The sequence below is a fragment of the Caretta caretta genome, chromosome 6 (assembly GCF_965140235.1).
Source record: "Caretta caretta isolate rCarCar2 chromosome 6, rCarCar1.hap1, whole genome shotgun sequence".
In the NCBI taxonomy this organism is placed as follows: domain Eukaryota; kingdom Metazoa; phylum Chordata; order Testudines; family Cheloniidae; genus Caretta; species Caretta caretta.
In genome coordinates, this window is record NC_134211.1 from 115264088 (window position 1) to 115286789 (window position 22702).

Below are 22702 nucleotides of genomic sequence, written 5' to 3' on the forward strand. Positions count from 1 at the left end.
TTGCACTAGTGACATAATCCATTATATTTAAACTGTGCAGGTCCCCCTACTTGCATCATAGCTCAGCATGCTCTTTACTGGAGCTGGTAAGCAAAGATAGCCTAGCTCAGACTCTCTGTCTGATACCACACCTTCCAGCTGGATGTACTGTCCTACTACCTAAAAGCAACTTACAAAGAAGATCCTGCCCAAACTCCCTTACAAGGAGCCAAATAGTTCAGCAGGATTTGAGTCAACCATCACTTAGCTGACTCATATCCCTGACAGATCTCCCCCATCTCCCTTCACTAATGTTTTCAGTGTTTCCTCTGAGCATCCTGAAGGCTGAAGTTCTCTTTGCCCATAGTAAATATACAGCAGTCATGAAAGCTTCTTTACTCGGCAGATGTGCCCCACCAATAACTTTTTTCCCCTCAAGGGCTGCTCAGTGTCTCTGCTGAGATTGTCAATAACTGTGCCAAATTGTTTTTGTGATTTGGGCCTCTGTAGACTAGTAATTGTATTGAACTTATTTCAAATAGACAACTTCACATAAACAATAATATGATGGCAATTTTCTGCCACTGTGAGAACAAAATTTTTCAATACAGATCCATGAGGTAATAAACAATTCTAGTCAAAAATATAGTCAAACTTAATACGAATACTGGTATCTGTGTTGGATGTAAGTGTGTTTCATTTATTCTTCCCAGGTTCAATCTAACTAGACAAACAATTTTCATGTTTAGTTCAGGAGAACAGTCTAGTACTTACAATAGCAACTTCCACGGCATTCTCTGTGGAGTATGATAGATCACACAATACTATCAAAGTCCTGTCCCTAGATACAGTCCGAGTGGCTGGTAAATATCGAATTTCAGAGCAAATGTTTTCAATGGTAGTGCCCTATTAGAAGTAAGATAAATCATATCTTTCAGTGCAAGTTAAAAATTGTATTTAAAAGACTACTGGTGCATACAGCTTTATCAACAATTTTACATAGTTATATGAATTCTGGCAAAAACAAGCGTGGGACAGATTCTCTGGTTGACTCTAGCAATATTTGGACCAAACCAGAGCAGTTTGAACAGCATATACTGGTAAATACTTACCCAGTTTTGTATATATGTTAAAGGAGAAATATTAAAATAAGCCTTATGTAGCTCTCTAAATTACAGTGGGTTTCTTTATTTTTGCACTGTGGCTGAACGACAACATATTGGAGCAAAGTTCTCATAGTACAGCTTCAGACATATGATGAAAAGAAGTTTTGTAAACAGAGGGCAGTAACAGACATTGATAAAAAGCACGTTTTATATGCACCTACACAGGGTATACACGAGAATCCAGTGTTTCTATGCTATTGGGCAAGTGTAAGAATTTTGTTCTCACCTGGGGTACCTTGTCTCTGTTAAAAATTAAAGTAATTCTGGCACAATTATTGTCTAAATATCCAGAACTAGGCGGACACTTGATATTAACAGGTAGAGGCTCCAATGTGCTGCATTCTCCCCAGTTGGTGCAAGGAGGTTGAAAACATTTGATATACATTATTTCTTGGCATTCTTGACCAATGGGACACCAATTGTTTGCATGATCCTGATGTTTTTGTAATAAACATGGTTTACTCCCACACCACACCTAGAAATTAAAAGGAGATGAAAAAATCAGTTAATTATTGATTCGCTACAATTTACAGTAATTACCAGTAATGCACAGAAAATGGTAATGATCAAACTCGACTTTTATTCTTACTGAAAACAGACAGTTATTTCTACAGGTCATATGCTGTAGTTTTAACTCCTGTCGCTCTCTTTAATAGTGTGCTTCAGATTTAGGTACTCATGATAAAAGCTTGGCCACATTTTCCTAGTGTGACAATGATGATCAGCCCATCACCACCACAGTCTTACAAGACTTTTCATACAAAGCACTTAAAGTATCATTATCCACATTTTACGGAAAATTAGGCAGGGAGGCCCAAGGTCATCCAGCACACTAGTGGCAGAGCTGCGATTATTATTTGTATTACTATAGCTCTTAGGACAAGAACCCCATTGTGCTCAGCACGTTACAAACACAGAACAAGGGAGAGAGAGTCCAGACAGTTTACAAACTAACAGATGGAAACAGAACATAGAGAGGGAAGTGGAAGGAAACATGAGACACTTTTGGTCAGTGTGCTGAGCCTACTGCCCAGCACACCAGCAGTCTCTGTGGTGTCACATCTTTTCCGTGATGGCTACAAAGAGCTCGAATGAGGAATTTGAAGGATGATAATAGTTAGTCCTGCAGATATTTTGCAGGTCTCCTCCTAAGCTTAGGATCACAGGATTATAGAATATTAGGGTTGGAAGAGACCTCAGGTGGTCATCTACTCCAACCCCCTGCTTGAGCTTGAGGAGCGTTCTATCCACTAGGCCAGGGGTTCTCAACCTTGTCATTCTAAGCCTCCCCTCCTGCAACATGCTATAAAAATTCCATGGCCCACCCATGCCACAACAACTGTTTTCCAGTAGATTAAAAGCCAGGGCTGGCATTAGGGGGTTAACAAGCAAAGCAATTGCCCAGAGCCCTGCCAAGCAAAGTTGCTCAGGCTCCAGCTTCAGCCTGGGAGGAAGGGTTCAGCCTTCAGGTTTGGCCTCAAACAGTGGGGCTCAGGATTCGGCTTTCTGCCTGGGGGGCCCCAGAGTGTCTAATGTTGGCCCTGCTCTCTGATTTATTTTGGAAGACACCCTGAAACCTGCCCATGGCCCCCGCCCAGACCTCTCATTGAGAACCACAGCATTGGGGCATGTTACCTCTTCCTGATAACATCTCAGTTAGTCTTAACTTTGGGGTGGGAAGAGACACTCAGGTGAATAAGTACCATGTTACCTCACTAACACGCTTTATTCCTCCTTCCTAGGAATGAGTACTATAGGCACACTCTGTTACTGGGTGGTATAGATCACCTCTAAGTACAGCTACATTTTAACCGTATACACCTGTCAATGGTGAAGCCTAATGTTATACAGATTCTTCTCCTAGGAGCACATATGGTGCCCTTGGAAGTCTAGACTGGATAGTAAGGATGTAGACAGTGTTGTAGCCATGTCAGTCCCAGGACATTAGAGGTAATATCCCTCACTGGACCAACTTCTACTAAGAGAGACACGCTTTTGAGCTTACACAGAGCTCTTCTTCGGGTAAAAGATATTACCTCACCCACCTTGTGTCTCTGGATATTAATGGAATAAAATATATGCTTCCTTATGTATGAAAGCCACAAAAACAAGCTGTTTATTTACGGTGATAAATTCCATTTATAGTGCACCTTTGATCACCTCACTTGCACTACACCCACTAGTCTTCACTAGGACTATCAAAATGAGCCACCAAGAAGCTAGTAATCATCATGTTTTAAAAACAAATCAGATCTCAAATTTACATTATAACTATCTGAAAATGATCTAGAAAATCATAGAAAATTCTTTGCCCTTGAGGCATGTGTAGCTGGACAAAGAATATAAAGGCAGCTAGCTTTACTGCTGGACCAATCTCCAAAGTCATTAGAAATCTTTTAAAAAAACAAAACAAAACAAAAAAACTTGGTATTTTTTCCTACAGATTTTGTAGGAGTCTATACTGTGGTGTAATATTACAGATATTATTGGCACTCATCTGAAATTATCTGTGTAACTCACAAGCAGCGAGCAACATTGGTGCTATTTTTCATAAGCTCTCCAGCTGAAAAGCCAGTGTGTGTTAGCCCCATGAGTCCAACTGTGCAGTCCTAAACACAAGCACTGTATTCTAGTGATGGTTTGAAAGCAGCTCAGAAGTTTGGAATGTTCGATATAGCAAAGTAGAGACTAATTAGTGGGCAGATGCACTCAAATTGAATCATGCATCTTTACTACTATTACCTTACCCAATAGGATACATATATTATTGTATATAGTAGGGGTGATGTACATGGGGAAAGAATGCAGAAGAAAGGGGACTGAAGACTAATAACTTGCACATGAAGAAATCCAGGTAGAGACATACAGCTAAAAAGAGTATTTCAGAAGAATATTTATAGGTCTAATCATTACCTTGGTGCAGTCAATATGTCCATCCAAACAGTGGCAGTTGTTGCATTCTTCATCCCATCTGCTGCCATGAGGAAATGACATTCCTTTAAGCCGGCAAGATTTTCCAAAACCAATCACTTAAAAAAAAAGTTAAAGTACAGTTAGTCTTTTAAAGTACTGAACTGAAAACTAATACAGGCCTAAATTAATTTGATTTATCTACAAGAGCGAATAGCATACACAATAAAAACTATTAGTTATGAAATACTCAGTTGGTTCTTGAGTTAATTTTTTAATAGTTTTAAATTATAAAAAAAGGAAAGTTACCCTCTTGGCATCTAGGGCCAACTCTCCCAGGAGGACAGGTGCACCTGTATCCATTTATTTCATCTATGCAAGTGGCACCATATGCACAAGGCGAGGACTGGCATTCATCAATGTCTAAACAAAATCAACAAGTAAAATAGTCAGTGGCAAAGATTCAGCATGTTTCATTATATGTCTAATTACAAGCAATCAAAAAGAACAAGATCTGCTATCCTCACTTGTAAGGACTGTTTTGCTATGGGTCTGTGCAAGAGATAATTTGACTTTTGTGCTACATGCAACAGCTGCTTAGTCTCAGCAGTTTGAACCTTCTTAAAATGCATGCCCATTAATGTAGGCATCTGAATTCAAACACTAAGTAGTAAATTGGCTTGGCTGTGTTTAAAACAAATGGACTTTGTTAGTATAATCTGGCCCATCAAATGATGAAAAGTAACGTTTATGAGTCTAGTCTCTTCCCCATACACCCATGTAACTTCTGTTAATGTCAACAGGCAGGGAAAACAGATCGAGTTAATAGTTTAACACAAAATGAAGCTAATTATCTTACTTTAAAAAGATTTTAAGAATCTCTCTTGCAATCAGGGCAAGAATTTTTGAAAAGAAACTCATACGCTTGGCCATAAAAATCCACCCCTTTAAAAAAAAGAGCAAGGAATCAAATGCATAGGTAGATGCACAGGGAAGTGCATTTTTTGTAACACTAAGGAAATTAACAGCTGTCATTTACACAACACATTCTTTAACAGCAGAGTATACACGGATACTTAAAGTTGCAAAACCAGGAATACTGAGGATAGGTCTACACTATCGGTTAAGTCAATCTAATTTGCATCAGTCAGGGGTGTGAACCCCCCTCCCTCCCCAAGCGATGGAAGTTGTGTGCGGTCCACACCGGCGCTGTGTCGGCAGGAGATGCTCTCCCGCCGACAGAGCTGATGTTTCTCACCGCGGTGGAGTAATCATGCCGAGAGGAGAGTGCTCTCCCGTCAGCAGAGCGTCTCTCGCGCTACAACAGCGCAGCTGCATCGGTGTAGCTGTGCTGTAGCGGAGACTTGCCCTGCATGTTTTCCTTTCCAATAGCCGTCTTCTCAGCATTTCTCCCTTTCCCAGATCAAACATTTTAAACTTATAAATCAAATTTCTTCCCAAGATTCACCATCATTGTATAAGTGAGTGTGGTTTTTAAAGTTGTGGTTTGTAACTGGAAGTGAAAGTGGTATGGAACAGCAACATGACAGTTATCAGCAGAGCTAATGGAAAATGACAAGTGACAGCAGAAGTACATGTAGGTCTCCGATGCCCTCCTGGAGGGTCAAGAGAGTGGTTTACCATTCTGTGCTAGATTCTTAGCAAAATCCTAGAGTTGGCTGGGGTTTTAGGAGAATACAATAGTACCTACACCAAGCAAGTAGAGCACGTTACCACTCCTTGTTCCTTTCAAAAGGATCCTCGTTAAGTCTATCATTTCACCATATATATGTTGATCAGCATTCGCTGTTATCAGTACCACCACCGTCAACCTAATGATTGATTTATGGTTCAATTCTCTCACTTACTACAGAGTAAATAAGGAAGAGTGCAAATCAGGAATCCTGTAACAGATACAGCTGTAACCATGCTAATAGCTTTATCCCCCACCCCATAACGAGGCCACAAGAGTCTGCTTCAGCCTCTGAGCTAATGGACCTGCTCATGCATTTAGGTACACATGTCCCAGGTTCAGTATCTGCAGAAAAATCCAGTTAAGGGCATCATTGTAAGTGGGGTGACAGTTGCCAAGATAACACCGGACTCATCACTTGATACCCCCTGTTGGGTCATCTAGGAGAGATTAAACCCAGGAACTCTGGGCCTAAAGGCATGAATCTCTATTGCTTGAGCTGAAGGACCAGGTGCACAGGCACAGAGGCAGTCTATATGTGGTCTTGCCACGAAGGGGGACAAAGAGCCACACTATCAGTGTGGGTTACACAGTATTAAAGATTTCGGGGTTTTATTTAAACAAAACTACAAAGTTCATGTTTCAATGTAAGGCTCATGTTCATTCGGTCTTCCATTTCCCCACCTTACAAAACGCAGCAGTTAGTTTTTACCATTCTCATGGTCGTTATTGAAAGATAGCACTAAAGAGTCCTTAAGATAAGCTTGCAAATGAGGTGCTACATGTTCCATGTGTTACTCCTTTTGTGACTATACTCTGCCCTGATCTTTTTGTTTCAGTTAGCTATGAAATTTCCAACCCATTATGTCGGCAGTAAGAATCCAGAGGGAGAAACACGAAGTTATCACTGCGAAGAAGGCATTTGTTATGGTTTAAGCATAAAAATATGTGAAGTGTTCTCTCTCACTACAAACCTAATGGCAGGAAAGAAAAGGCCAAAAAACAAAACACCTACATAAAATCCAGCAACAGAACTTTTGAGTACAATTTAAGCCAAGTATTTTAGTTGCATTTATCAAATGAATAAAGGGATTCTGTCCCAGACAAAAAGAGCCCATTATTTACAATGTGAGGATCAGTGTCTATGAATAATTCAGTTAGCTTCTGCTTCATTATTTGGGGTACAGCTGACCTAAGCTTAATGCATGAAATGTCAAAGGGTCAAGATAACAAAGATTTTGGGTCTTGATGGCATGACCTCTCAGTCCTTCAGCCATACAGGTACTTACTAATTCTGCAGTCAGGACCAGCAAACCCAGGAGCACATTCACATCGAAACCAATTCACACCATCTACACAGATGCCTCCATTGTAACTGTAAAAATAATAAACCTATCATTACAGTGAATGCTCTCAGGGTAGATTCACAAGCCTAAAGATAAACAAAAACCCTAGTTCTTTCACATAGGAGTCTGTTCAAATGCAAATTTCTATTGTCCCTATTCATGGTATTTTCTCACTGTTCAACAATATGGAATTAAAAAATCCTTGCTAATTCATAATATGAGTCTATTTAATAAGCCATATGCATTGTTTTGTTGGTCTCTAATTAAACCTTTGTTAATTAAGCCTTCTGCTTCTGTTTAAAGGGATGATCTGTTCCCACTAAGAGAAAGGATATCTGGGATATTGTTAGATGAGTTATTAAGCAATATAATTTATCTGATAAAACAATATTATAGGAACTGTGGGAAAAAGTATAGTTAGGAATATTTATAAAGATATGAACACAGCTCAGGAAAAAAATGCAATGGCTGTGCACAAGATGTAAAACAGAAATTGAAGGTTTTCCCCCCACATTGTTTGGAAGTGTACAAAATGCAGAGGATGGATCAGAAAATGAAAACTTGCAAGATTTACTGGATGTTTGCTTAACGCAGAAGTTTGCATTTTAAAAACTTAGATTTTACATAAAAAACAGAAAATTATGGGAGTAGCATTGTTAGTAGCAAAATGTGTTAAGACAATGGACAAAGGAATCTGTATTTGCAGTTTCAGAAGAGAGTATGTGTATGAATATCCCGCTACTTATCAAATTTCACTAAGACATTTTAGAAGATTCAGAGCCAATATTTGATCTTAAATGGGATATAATTTCTTGTATTTATTATAGTAAGAGCTAAGCAAATAATGGTCAATGAATAGTATGGGTGAACTAAAATTTGTGATGGCTACATTCTTCTTTCAGGGAGTATCTTCACATTTTTCATTCAAACTGGATAGCAAATATTTTAATTTTGATCTTAGTTGTGATTCACTACATAAAATGCTATTCTTTTTTTTGACTGGATAAACTTTCAAAAGTACTTCTGGCATGAATACTAACACAAGATTTAGAAATTAATTCTTATAAATATTTTCACCAGTGAACTCTAAATTGCTCCATTGTTGCAGAAAGCAAAAACAAAAGAGGGAGCACAAATAAAGCATATTTTGTGAAAAGTTTGAGCAAGAATGTTTAGAATGTTCTCTTTATAAGCCCAGGTCTAATTATGTTTAGAGTACAATTTTGATTCAGTGAAGGATGAATATTTTTAAGAGTAACATATAACAATATGTTCAAGTGCTATGAAAATAAAAGAATGAACAGAAGGTTTGTAGTACTTACCATGGATGGGGGTTGCAGTCATTGGTATCTATAATGGAAGAGTAAATGAACTGTATGAATTTTAGAATATGTAGCATGCCAATTATAATCTGTAAAACTAAATCTATACTAAAACTAAAAACCTAAAGGAACAAGAGTATAGTAAACCAAAAGAAATTTTTAAATTTTCATCTGCAATCAAGAAATTGTAATACGGTATAAATACACTAACTACAAAACGGGTTGTTTTCAGGTGAAACTCCATAAAGGTAACAATAAAATGGTTTAAAATGAGCTTTTACATACAATATAAGTGACAAATGCTAAAGACTGTATCTGGCCATTTAATTCAGTGACCTTTGAACTCGTCTCAGTTGGATAGATCACAACTTCAGAGATTAAAGTGCTGTGGGATAGCAGCTAAACTCAGGAACAGACAGCAAGACTATATTCACAATTACAATGGTATTGGCTATTGCTAATTAAACCAGCCTCTACAGTTTCTTAAAGGAGCACTACTCCTTTGACCTTTCATATGCATGTATGCAATTTACCCAGTTATTTTTTAAACTTTATTGTATTTTACAAAACCTTGCAATTATAAACAAATTCAGAGTTTTTAGGGTTAACATCACCAATATAGTCAACTTTGAACAATCTAATAAAGGCATCATTTCAGAGTTGATTTAAGGTGAAAATGTAGTTCAGAGGCAATGGTTTCTTCATGTTATGTCTTGAGGCAGCAGAAACGCAAACTTTGCCCCACCTAAACAAATCATCCTGTTGGTACGTCACTAAAAGAGTGAAATGTTATACTACAGGAAAATAAAAGCCAACCATTTTAGCATTCTTAACAGGATATATAGTTCAGTCTGCTTTTCCACCTGCTACTAGTTTTAGAGACAAATACTCAGAGAAAAAAAAAAATCTTTGTAAAATTTTGGGAATAAACTTTCAAAGATCATTTCTCCATAGGAAATTAAACATTTATGTTGGCAAAAATTAGGTGCAAAACAAACAAGCTCTCTCAGTTCATTAGACAAGCTTTGTCCCCTCTAGCTACCTCCCACCCTGAATGATTCATACATGTTGGCACCTGAACATTAAAAAGCTGCTTTGGTTTAATTAACAGCTTTGTACCAGATACTCCTAGTATCTTAGTGGAAAAAAAGTGAAGTCTTACTCTGTGTGCATGTACGTCCTTCCCATCCTTCTTTACAGATGCAAGAAAAAGAATCGCCACTGCCAACACATGTTCCCCCATTCATGCAAGGGTTAGGAATACAGCTGCTGTTTTTAGCTTTGATTTAAACAAACAAAACAATTATGTAAAACAGTATCAAAATCTAGATTTCAAACTTATATCCCCATTTCGGTTGGTTCATAGTAATTGCCATACTGGATCAGACTCAAGGTCCGTCTGGCCAGTACCAGACAATACAGGGGAAGGTTTGGGAACCTAGAAATAGGTAGATATAGATTACTATATCTCCTGTGTTAGTTCTGATCCTGATCCCTATTAGTTAGAGATTGCCTTAAGCATGAGATTTAATATACCTTTCAAATTTTTGTTATGACTATAACTCTGAGTATTCCTGTTATCCACACAAGTGTCCAATCCAAAAGTCTTGCTAGTTTCTTGGCCTCATACTCTTCCTGTGTCAACATCTCAGGACACAGTGTGGTAAATATGAATGCCAAGCTATGATTTAAAATTCTATAACCTAGTTAAACATGAGTATGATATATATAAGAAATAGAACCAGAGCCAAGTGGAATGACTAAAATTGTGCTGTCTTCATCTAATTTTTCATCTCACATTTCTAGTGGAAGTTTAGTACTCATGAAAACAGTTCTTTAGAAATGGAGATGGACATCTTCCATTAGTTCACATAACAGGTACCAAAAACAAACTAATAAGACAGACAAAAACCCAGGCCCAGCCCCAGCCAACACAGCAATGCAAGCTTCCCCATATTGCTCCCAATGAATTTCTACCATGCTTCTCCATGCCCACTCCATCTTTTCTTGGAAGTCTTATTAGGTAGGAGTCATGGTGCGAATTGTAATGCATATTTTTTATTATATGAACATTCTACTGAATACTGGATAGACGTGACAAAATTCCTGTTCAGGGTCTACATGAAATGAAAGGTATTAAAAACTTATGGTCACTGGCCACTGGGTTGGACTTGAACTAGCCTCTCCCAATTACCAAATATTTGAGAGCTATCTAGAATCCTCTCTGCCTCAACCCATTTTGGACTCTATCACACATCAATGAGTAAAGTTAAAAGCTTACCAATGTTGCAAGTGCTCCCTTTCCATTCTGGAGGACATGAACATCTAAAAGTGTTTCCATCATCATAACATGTTCCTCCATTGCTACAAGTATTGGCATCACACTGATATTCACCTAGGAGCCACAACAAAACAAGAACTAAGCAGCACATCAAGAGTGTATGGAAGTTAAAACAAGATATTAACATTTTCTGTGACAGACATTGCAGAGTATGTTTGGATGTAGTTTGATTTCTAATTTTTAGAACAAACTTAATATTTCAATGTAATACCATTAAGAAAGTGCACTGTTCCATTTGCTCTGGTATTATAATGAAATCAAGCAAATGGCAGTTATTGTCTTTCCTCCACTGTTAATTCAACAGCCTAACATGTTGACAAGAGTTTTTGTTTGTTTGAACCTTTTAAAAACCACCACCACCACTGTTTTGGACTGGGAAGGAGATTATGAATATAGACTTTGATTCCTCCACAGGTGCGGTCTCAAATCCATTTGAGAAAACTGGTAGTTTCCCCTCCACCCTTTATGGGAGAAAGAATAGAAGTATGTGCACAAAAGATGAATATGAACAAAGTAAACACTTACGTGAATGGCAAGTTTTGCCTTTCCAACCATTTTTACATTCACAATAGAAGTCATTCACCAAATCAATACATCGGCCTCCATTGTGACACGGATTAGGGGAACAGTCGTTAAAATCTATTAAAAAAATTCAAAGTGCTCAACAAAATGCGGTAGACTAGGATAGAGGAGTTTCTTTTTAAAAAAAAAATTAGGTATATTGTCTTTTGTGAAGAAATAAAATGTCTCCACACAGAGACAAGAACTGGTCAGAAGTGCAAAGAAAGCTTCAGACCTTGGCATGAAAACAGTGGCAAAAAGATGACATGAGAATCCAGAGTTTAATACTGAAAACCATGAATTAAAAGATGCCTTAGATGTTTACATTTTCTTTTAAGAATTTTTCAGATTCAAAACTATTTTTGGGAAAGGTACTATACTGACCGATCTGGAGACCGAGCTTTTGCTACCCAAAGAACAGGTACTGCTCTGGCACCGTTAGAGCAAGCTTCCTCACACAAGGCTTGATCCAAAGCCCACTGGAATCATTGGGAAGATTCCAACAGACTTCATGGGGCTCTGGATCAGGCCCATACTGCCCCACCAATGGGCCTCAACCCAGACCTAGAGGGACCATCTCTAAGTGGTGTTCAGCATTTGTTAATTTAAATACTTGGCCCCTCTGATAAATTTTTTGCATGAGATATAAAATCATCTGACACCATCAATATTACCTGGGAGTTTTAGAACAGGAAGAGCAGAATGCTTTTTTCTGTTGAACTGGGGAAAATTTTTGTAGGCAGAACAATTATCTAAGATGGAATTTAGCCAAGACACCATGTTAACATCTCTTGAAAAAGGACCAAAGGGTTAAAGGCCCATGTTTCACATCTGATCTGAAAAATGGCAACTGAAATAGCCATGTAAACCCCTAAAACCAAGATTTAGAAATGCTTTTCTAATTCAGAGGGAAGAGAGATCTTCTTTGCAGTAATCCATCCAAGTACTGATCAAATATTACCCTCTTTGCATTCATCAGTCCAAGGTGATAGGAACATAGGCCCTACTCATTCAAGAGGGGAAGTTTTTCCCTCATGGAAGACGATCCAGATAGGATATAACTTGGTAACAATTGATAGTACATTCTAAAGTCTAGGTTATATTTAAGTTAGTTCTTTCATTCCAAACTCAATTACATCAATTGTTATGGTTATGCTTTTTTAAAATATGAGAGTTCAACATTTGCTATATATTTAATCGACAGTATTAGATGACTCAGTGGGTTCTCAATAGTGGGGCGAATGGCATACCTCTGAAGCAGAAGTCCTTGGGAAGAAAAACTGCTCTGGGTCAGTTACCAGGATACTCCAGTACATCAATTACACATAACTAGCCTAGACAGCCTCTGGCCGGCATATTTTTGTTTTTACTCTAATAGTACTTCTGGAGATATCAGTAGGAATATTTATAATCCTATCTTAGAGTTTAATTGAAGAAAACACGAACATCTCTGCGATGCAGACTGTTTGAGCTATTCATTCTTCCAACCTCTAGCACTTAAGATTTAGTTGTGGTCCAAGTCTGGGCATTAATCTAGATTTCCATCAATACCACCATAAAAGACTGATTCATATCACAGGTTTGTTTGGTTTTTAGTACACCTGGACTATCAGATTGCTTTTGGTATAGTGACAACTGTGTTGCAAGAACATTCTAAGGACCAGCATATGCTTTCCTCTAACTATTCTGAAAACGTATCAGAGGGGTAGCCACGTTTGCCACTTTTAAAGGTCCAGACTAAGAGTCCTGTGGCACCTTATAGACTAACAGACATATTGGAGCATAAGCTTTCGTGGGTGAATACCCATTTCGTCAGATGCATGTAGTGGAAATTTCCAGAGGCAGAAATTTCCACTACATGCATCTGACAAAGTGGGTATTTAGCCACGAAAGCTTAAGCTCCAATACGTCTGTTAGTCTGTAAGGTGCCACAGGACTCTCTGCTGTCTTATTTTGAAAATGTTAATTAGCAGGATGAAAAATGATAATTACTGAAAGCTTTTATCAAAAAGCACGCTGCAAAATCAAAAAAGCGCTGCAAAATCAGGTTACATTCACATTTAAAGAACTGCTCCCCTTAGAAGCTGCATTCTTAAAGCCTCTTAAACAGTCATTTGGCAAGTGGAATAGGAAATGCCACGGTTCTATAGAATGGTCAGAGAAACTCAATTCCAACATTCTTAACTGCAGACTAAATGCCTCAAAAAATGTTATCAAAGCTAGAAATTTTTAGTTGTACCCACTTGTGTCACACAATTCTCCTTCCCAGCCACTTAAGCAGAAACACCTAAATGAATCTACTTCATCAATGCAAGTCCCGCCATTCTTGCAAGGTTTTCCAAGACAGTCATTGATATCTAAAGAGAAAGTCAACACAGGGTTATAATTGGGACTATTTTAATCAGTGAATTAAATGCAGAAGACAGTTTCAGATTCGTGTTAAACATTTTGAAGAGCTAGGTCCCGCAGAGGGTGTGCCAGATTGACAGCTCTGGAACTTATGCGCTCCATTTGTCCATGTAAAATGGGTGCACACGCACACACTTGTTTTCAAAAATGGTTAATGGTTCTAATCATATTCTCACTGTTGATACTGGGAATTTCCTTCCATCTGGCAAATACTCTAAGTCACTGTACCAAAAATGCTAACAGTGCACGGCAGGCTCTCTTACACTGCCTCACCAATATGCCTCAAAACCTGCTCCAAGAAAGTTCAAACTCTACGTCTAATGAATTCATAGCTTCCTGTGGAGGGATTGCCCATGAGGGTGCCAGTTGTAATGAAGACACCCATTCCCTAAAATCTGTATTAAAACCACAACTTGTTTTACAGAGAAAACTGAAATAGTATCATAATGACTAAAAGTCATTACCAAGATGACCCGGCTTTGAACAAGCAACCTAGAAGCGAAGCATTAACATTAATTGTCCATTTTTTAAAGAAAATTTCAAAGCAACGTTCCTTTAATGATTGAAAAAAAAAAATCTCTAAGCCTTCAAGCTCTTTAAAAAGATAGACAGACTTCCACTTACTTTCATGGCAGTACGTTCCAGTAAAACCCCTCTCACAGGCACAAGTAAAATTCCCTCCTGGCTGACTAATGCACCGTCCATGAGGCCCGCAAACATTAGATGAAATGAAACGGATACCTTCCTGTGTAGCATTTGTGAATACTTCTATTGTACAGCTGTCTATTACTAAGAATAAAAAGGTAAATCAGTTACTCTTAACACCATTAGCTATATATAGAAAAGATTGTGCCAACCAAGAACTGTGGCTTTTTTAATCTTAGAGTAGTAAACACATTGTTCATATCTTATTGGAAGACATTTTATGCACATTCTAAGACTATAACATTAAGTGAAAGTTATCTTGCATTACCCTGCAAGTAATACACAAGATTACAAGCATATTTCCCATTCCCCCAGCCATCATGTACTTGACATGGTCTAACTTCTGCTGGTGACAGACAAACTTTTGAGCCACACACACAACTCTTCTGCAGCTCTGTGTGGCTTGAAAGCTTGTCTCTCTCACCAGCAGAAGCTGGCCCAATAAAAGATTTTATCTCACCAACCTTGTTCTCTCTAATAACCTGGGACTGACACTGCTACAGCTACACTGCATACATAGTTTAACTACAGCACTTTGATAAGAGACACTACTCCCTGCCACCCTATAATCCTCTGCATTTTTCTCCCATTGTGTTCTACATGACTGCCCAAGTAATGAATTCCTGGGGGACAGCACATACCTTTGCAAGAACTGTTCTTGCAGTGGTCCTTGAGGTGAGAACAATTCTTTCCATCATAGTCATCAGAGCAGGCACAGTAATAATCTCCTCCTAGATCATAGCATTTAGCCCCATTCTTGCAAGGGTTAGGTTCACAGAAATCAACATCCATCTGTAATAAAGAGTATCAGCCATCAGGAACTATTTCCCAGCACGGTAAGCAGCATTATCAATGTTGCTATAGACACTGATGAAGTTACTTTATCAGGAAATTAATATTAAACACAATGTTTATAAATTGTCTATATTGTATGCCATTCTACAGCTTGGATACAGGCTGCAAGTTACTTTAGTCAAGTCCATTGCAAAATAGTTGTTACTACTATAAAGGATCACTCTGAAGATTCAACAAGGACTTTGTGATCGTTCAGTTTTGTCAGCAAGCTGAGTGTGAAAAAAAAAGGGTAAGAAATGATGCATAAATAAAATACAAAATTTAAACTCAAAAATGTCATATTGTAATCTCTACCCTTTACTATTTCTGTGTCTGCCCTCTAATACTGTAACTGAATTGGACACTGGTGCATCTGTATAGTTTTCATACAATCTACTCATGCTTGCAACTATTTGGCACAATACTTCCAGAGCATTAAAAATTCCCATACAGCTGCTTAATTCTCCTGCCACCTCCATTGATAGCAAACAGGCTTTTCATTACTAACTTCATGAATGTGCATATTTAAGAAAGATGGTTTAAAAGATCTCTTAAATCCTGTCTGTTACTACTATTAGGATGAAAATGCCAAACTTAGACAAAAAACCTCACAGCATGTAAACCTTTACACAGACACATCCTTTTAAGGAAGTGACTCATCTTAATATACAGTCTTCTTGTGTCTGCTACATTTGCTTAAAACAGTCCTTACATGCCAGTGAATGAAAAAAGTACCTCATATCACAGTACCTTTCCTACCAACTACTATTCTCAAGAGCCTGTTTTACTTTAGGAAAAGCTTTAAGTACTATCCTGTTTTAGTGTCCCCCTGAGAAAAAAGGGAGGAGATTTTATTAACTTCACTGCAGAGTTTTCATTATTTGCCTGTAATTCTGACAACTTTATAGACAGTCTGAAAAAATTGTCTGTAGCAAAAAAAAAAAAAAAAAAAAGTAAACCAAAGGCTCAAAAATCATAGATGTGTTTCAATTCAAAGCAGCATGTGCAACTGAAATATTAGAGAGTTTTCAGCAAAATATTTTGCTCTGTTCTTTTAGAGTGTGTTCCATGCAGACTACAAAAAGCATTTAGATTCTGAGAATATCTTTCTATCAGAAGTTTCCATTCGTTTCCTTCCATTAAAGTAAATTTCCCTTTCTCAATTCACGTTTAGTAGCTGCTACTTTAGCATCTGGAATCAGCAGTAGAGATTTCCTGCGACACTCATGGCAGTCAGCCAACTCCCTCTCTTATTCATCAGGTTTGATAAACTTATACATTGTACTAGAAACCACCCAAAAGGAAGAGCATTCAAATCATCAGACCCATGTAGAAATAGCATCTAAGCTGTGAGTTAATGGATCAGTTTAAGAACTGGTTCATGGCTAATACTGGCAACTCATTTTTTAAATTTTAAATAAACAGGGTACTGGTACTGTGAAGTAGTTGTATTTCAAGCAGAGGAATTACTTTTGCAATATTTTATTAAACTGAAGAACAGAGATCCTCAGCAAAAAAACCTGGCACAACCCCATCCCTAAATTCTAATCTACCCTCACTGGTGGATGTTGCTGTGCTACGGTTCTATCACTGCTTGTGTGACTGCTCAGATATTCACATGACTGAAAATAAAAACTAGACACTAGATGTTAAGGGGAAAAAATTCTAGGTTTTGTTTAGAAAGGGTTGAGTGCCCTCCCCACAAAAACAAATCTTCAGCCTCATGAGTGGTTTTAATTCTTACTCATGCTTTTTTATGCAAGTTCTAAACCCTGCAGCAAGCAACATCTCCACACACTTCTGGTGCGATATCAGGTTTAAGATCCAGATTCTGCACTCTACTCAGGATTGGTGAGGCCTCAGCTGGAGTAGCGTGCCAGCTGGGTGCCACACCTTAGGAAAGATGTGGACAAATCAGAGTCCAGAGGAGAGCAACGAAAATGATAAAAGGCTTAGAAAACCTGACCTATTAGGAAAGATTTTTTAAAAATTTTTTTTAAGTGGGCATGTTTAGCCTTGAGAAAAGACGACTGAGGTGGGGACCTGATAACAGTCTTCAAATACGTTAAGGGCTGTTATAAAAAAAGAGGATGGTGAGCAATTATTCTCCATATCCACTGAATGTAAGACAAGAAGTAACGAACTTAATCTAAATCTCCCCTAATGCAGATTAGGTAGTAGAAAAACTTTCTAACTAGAAGTATAGTTAAACTCTGGAATAGGGCTCCAAGGAACATTGTGGAACCCCCAGGATTGGTGCTTTTTAAAAAACATGCTGGACAAACACCAGTCAGGGACGATCAAGGTTTACTTGGTCCTGCCTCAGCGCAGGGAGCTGGACTTGACCCCCAGCTCTACATTTCTAGAATTCTATGAAACAAATTTTTATTTATGCTCAAATAAATTTGTTAGTCTCTAAGATACCACAAGTACTCCTGTTCTTTTTGCGGCTACAGACTAACAGGGCTGCTACTCTGAAACCTATGAGAAACACACTTACCCACATGCTTATCTTTAAGCACATAAATAGCCACAGTGAAGTCAAAGGGACTACTCACAAGTAAGTTTAAGAACAGGCGTAAGTGTTTGCAGGATCAGGCCTAAATACATGTTTGAGTATATCAAAAGAGCAGAGGTCTTCAAAAAGATTCAGAGCAAAATCATTAGACTTGTTTAAGAAATTCTGAATCTTAAAACACTAAGGGTACGTCTTCATTACCCACCGGTTGGCAGGTAGCGATTGACTGATCCCCGAATTGATGCCTGTACTCCACCTCGGCAGGAGGAGTAAGTGGAGCTGACGGGGGAGCCGCCGTGGTTGACTCGCCAGCGTGAGGGCGGCCAGGTAAGTCGAACTAAGGTACTTTGGACTTCAGCTTTGCTATTAGCGTAGCTGAAGTTGCGTATCTTAGTTCGAACCCCCCAGCCCGAGCCCAGGCCTTAGAGAGATTCACCAATATATGTGCTTACAATGCTTTACAGTTACACGCATTAGGCTGTAGCTTTAAATGTTACAGCCACTATACCACTCACTGTACAACAAATTTGCTTATTCACAGAGTATCAAGTAACACTGCATTAATCTGTAATGCTCTGGCCTTGGGCTGCTCTAATTTAAACCGGAAATACGTTTCTTTCCAGAACTCAATCCATCAAAGCTATTACAGCAATTTCAACATCGCTCTCACCTCACAGAAAGCTCCTGCAAAGCCCTGCTGACATAGACAACGGAATCCATTGACCAGGTCCTCACAGTGTCCTCCATTTTGACATGGATTGCTTGCACATTCATTTATTTCTATCTCACAGTTTTTTCCTAGATAACCATGAGGGCATAAGCAATGGTAACCATTCACTTCATCCTACATAGAGGGGGAGGAAAGGGCAAGACTGGAAATAAATGTTTATTGTAAAGTACGGTGTACCTCACATTTTCAAGATTGATCTTGAATACTGTATTTACAAACAGCATCAGACAGATTTTGGCTCCATTAAAAGAAATAAATCAAACTCATGAATTAAGCAATATACAAGCAGTTTGTGTCTCCTCCCACTTCATCTTCTTATTGAACTAATCTGTAGATACACATATTGCATACAAGCACTGAATTAATATGAATTTTGATTTAAGATTTTAAAGATGAGCACTTTCCCTTACAAAAGTTAATGTGATTAATATATTTTACAAAAAGATTACCTTACAAGTCCCTCCATGTTCACATTGTCCATGACAGTCATTAATATCTATTGAAAAAAATATACAAAGACATCAAAAATTTACAGCAGAAGCTGAACCCCTTGAAGTCTAAGGGTCCAGAATTTAAAAAAAAAAAAAAAAAAAAAAAGAAGAAGTCAGTACTAATTATTTTGAAGGAAGGATTTTGACAGGATGCTTAGGGGTAAATAGGTTTGATATCTGACTGCCTTAAAACTCATTCATGTTTAAAATCAGAATACAAGCTAAAGTATCATATCAATTACATTCATTATTTGAGACAATATTTTTCTAAGGTAGAACGGAAAGACTGTATTTTAAACTATATCATTCAGTATATCGTGTGTTTGTATATTTACAGTTTTAGTCCAATTCCACAGCGGAAATCAAATGCTTTATATCCAATAAATAAAGCATTTCTACAGACTTCAATATGCACTCCCAGTTTACTTTGCCAAAAGTTAGAAAAGCTACAGAGGCATTTTGAAACAGCATAAAAGTTCTTTTCCCTTCAGTCATTTAGAACTATGGTTACCATAATCTGTGATAGTTCTTTTTTTAAAGAGAAAGTTACCCTGGGTCGATATATATATAAACAAACACACACACACACACTCTAAAAGAAGAAATACTAACTGATATGACAATTTACTCCTTTCCATCCTGGAATGCAGTCACAGTAATATCCACCAATGAGATTTTTGCAAGAGTAAGCATTAAGACAGGGTTTCCCCTCACACTCATTAGCATCTGTGAAACAAGATAAAAGAAGAGAATAAAGAACAAACCCAGAAACAGACCCCCTTTGCACCAAGCAAAGCCTCCATGCAATCCAAGCATCAGTTACAAGAAACAGTAGAATTTTACTTATGTATGCCACGAAAACAGTCTCTATATTGTAGCTTTTCAATGCAAATTCATTTACATTCTTTTACATGCAAGTAAAAACATCTTCCCCTTAGACAAATCTCACAGATAGTGTTAGTTATGAAAGTGAGAGAAGGCTTTTCCCCGAGTAAATTACTGTCACACTAATTATAAATCAGCCATTGCCACCATTAAGAAGGAGCTACCATCACCACTATTGTATTTTGAAACAGAAAAGTAAACAGGCATCCTCTAAGATCAGTTACAATTGTATGTAGGTGTCAGCTTAGATGCTTATAGGTACTAGTGTTTGCTTCCAAAACTATTAAGCAGGAACCAAGATATCAAGAATAAGTGACCCATATCTTACAAGTTCACTGAAATATCTATCCTGATATAATAGAGCTGAATACACAAAAAAAAATTAAAAAACCCCCAGTGAGTAAATGCAAAGTGTGGAACTGTCTTCAAGAGCCATAAAAAGCAATTACTTACCAAGCTGGCAGGTTGCTCCAATCCACTGTTGTGGACATATACACTCAAAGCCATTAACACGATCAACACAGGTCCCTCCACGAGCACAAGGGTTAGACTCACATTCGTCAATATCTGTAAAATGAAAAGATAGCCATATAGAACATTTCTGGAAAGTATGAATTGAGATTTTTTTCAAAAGGGAGCAAGGGATTTAGTCACACATCTTAAGTGAACAGTGTGGATAAATCCTCTGCACTGCCTAGAAAGTCTCAACCTTTGTTCTTATTTAACTTCAACATGAAAAAAGTTTCAGGACTTTCTGTGTGTGATCTATGACACCTCAACATTGGTGACATACAGTGGTTTTTTTTTTGGTTTTGATAGTATACTGTTCTGTATTTTCCCACTATATTCCAATGAAACTAAAATCTCTTTGGGGACTGAAAGCTGCCACTTAAACACAGTTTTCACACTGTACAGTGCTGTGTACACCATTGTTTATAAATGTATGATTCCCAAAATTTTCTGGAAGATCTCTGTCCTCATAAAGTAAGAAGATTCACTGAATCTATTAGCACAGATTAAGAGGTTTAGGTACTCCTTCACAGGTGCCTTCAGTTAAAGCAAACCAAACCAAACATTCCCTAAGGCATATGAACTAGTGTACACTACCCACAAGGAACTGGTTAATAAATTCCACATATTCAAACTAAAAAGGCTTTCAGATCGCTAATATGAAGTCAGCAACATGACCGACTCTGCTCTTAAGCTAGTTTAAGCGGTGCTCCGGTGTGGTAATGGAGTTAAAACATCACTAATTCGCAACCCATATAGAATGGAATACAAAATATTTACACATAAAATTATAAATTAAGCAGTTTGAAGAGAAACATTTTCATAACATATATTACTATGCAGGAAGATTGATTTATTTAGGTGCAAGGAAACTTGGGGCATAACATACATACACTGTGTTACATAAAGCGGGTAGTTAGACTTAGGGCTTGTCTACACACACGCTACAGCAGCGCCACTGTAGCAGTTTTGTGGAGATGCTACTATGCTGCTGGGAGAGCTTCTCCTGTCGGCATAGTTAAGCCACCTCTGCAAGAGGTCACAGCCATGTTGATGGGAGCAGCTCTCCTGTTGAATAGCCCTGTCTACACTGGGGAGTTAGGCTGGTATAACTCTTTCACACCCACGAAGTGTGTATGCAAGTCTGATGCATGTTTGTAATGCAAACGGGTACTTAGTTACACTTTTGTTAACTTTTAGTCCTATACTGCAAAACTAGCTGCTTCTTTCAATGCCTTCCTGTTTTTCTAAGTAACACAAGAACAAAACCATAGAAATACCTGATAAAACACAGTTTGAAATTCACAACTACTGAACAAAAATCAACTGGCACAGCATGTTACCTACTTTGCCACGTAGCAGATCTTATTCAGCAAAGTGTATAACAATCCTTCAAGCCCAATATGCTAAAATCAGCTGAATTGTACCTACCAACAGCACACGTTGGTCCGCTCCACCCTGATGGACAATGGCATTTGAAGCCCGATGAAATTTCATGGCAGCTTCCACCATTAGCACAAGGATTTGATACACAAGCATGCTCAGCTAAAGAGAAAAGAAAGGTTTTCCTAAGTAGAATGATTACACAGTAACACCACAACCAGGGTCTAAGATTATTTTTATTGGACACCTTCTAGCCAGAACTCACTCACTAGCCAGAGGCAACATAAAAAAGGGAGGATGCCTGAACAGATGGGAAGCTCAGGCTCTCCCATCCTTACCTGCTGTGATAGGAATGGTGCTAGATTACTATCAGGGGACTGAACCTGGACCCTGCTCAGGGGCATCATCTTTCATATGAGCCTCTCACCTCCTGTAACTGCTAGGAAACAAATGAGAGACCACCTAAATGTCTCAGAACCACCTGACACTTGGAGGTATGTCCACTAACCTATTTCTCCCTGCCACTCCCTCCACAGCCTCTGCTTTTTGACCTTTCACTTCTGAACTGCTCCAGTGCCTTTCTCTACTGATACTCCTACTACAGCTTCCCCAAGATAAACAGCAACAGTTCAAGTGAGAAAGGTTTCATTTATAGAGTAATTCACTCTGCAGCTGTTCCCTGGGAATTATTTTGGGGACTATATTATTAGTCCGATGGCCGGTAATATACAGGAGGTCAGACTAAATGATCACAGTGCTCTCTTCTGGCCTTGGAACCTATAAAGTAGAGCTGCCTGCAAACTCAGAACAGCAATGCACTGGATTATTTTTGGAAGGTTTTACACAACTAGAGAAATAGTTATTTTAAAATCAAGTTAGACTCTGGATGATTCAGGTGCTTATCATTTATCAGGGAATG

General features: G+C 38.2%; 1 protein-coding gene across 2 annotated transcripts in view; it reads right to left on the bottom strand.

Annotated features, from left to right (window-relative positions):
- The window catches only part of JAG2 (jagged canonical Notch ligand 2), a 95277-nt gene that overhangs the window by 5980 nt on the left and 66595 nt on the right, over positions 1–22702 (bottom strand). The window contains exons 8-24 of one of the 2 annotated variants that reach the window (XM_048853593.2): positions 21832–21945; positions 20344–20457; positions 19618–19731; positions 18964–19010; positions 18455–18628; positions 15074–15224; positions 14352–14516; positions 13562–13675; positions 11283–11396; positions 10698–10811; positions 9579–9695; positions 8417–8444; positions 7038–7123; positions 4365–4478; positions 4059–4174; positions 1372–1620; positions 754–885 (exon numbers count right to left, since the gene is read on the bottom strand). In XM_048853593.2, the coding sequence (XP_048709550.2) occupies positions 754–885; positions 1372–1620; positions 4059–4174; positions 4365–4478; positions 7038–7123; positions 8417–8444; positions 9579–9695; positions 10698–10811; positions 11283–11396; positions 13562–13675; positions 14352–14516; positions 15074–15224; positions 18455–18628; positions 18964–19010; positions 19618–19731; positions 20344–20457; positions 21832–21945 (2063 nt within the window). The remainder of the gene's footprint in view (positions 1–753; positions 886–1371; positions 1621–4058; positions 4175–4364; positions 4479–7037; positions 7124–8416; positions 8445–9578; positions 9696–10697; positions 10812–11282; positions 11397–13561; positions 13676–14351; positions 14517–15073; positions 15225–18454; positions 18629–18963; positions 19011–19617; positions 19732–20343; positions 20458–21831; positions 21946–22702) is intronic. The other variant, XM_075129926.1, reaches the window with a different exon arrangement.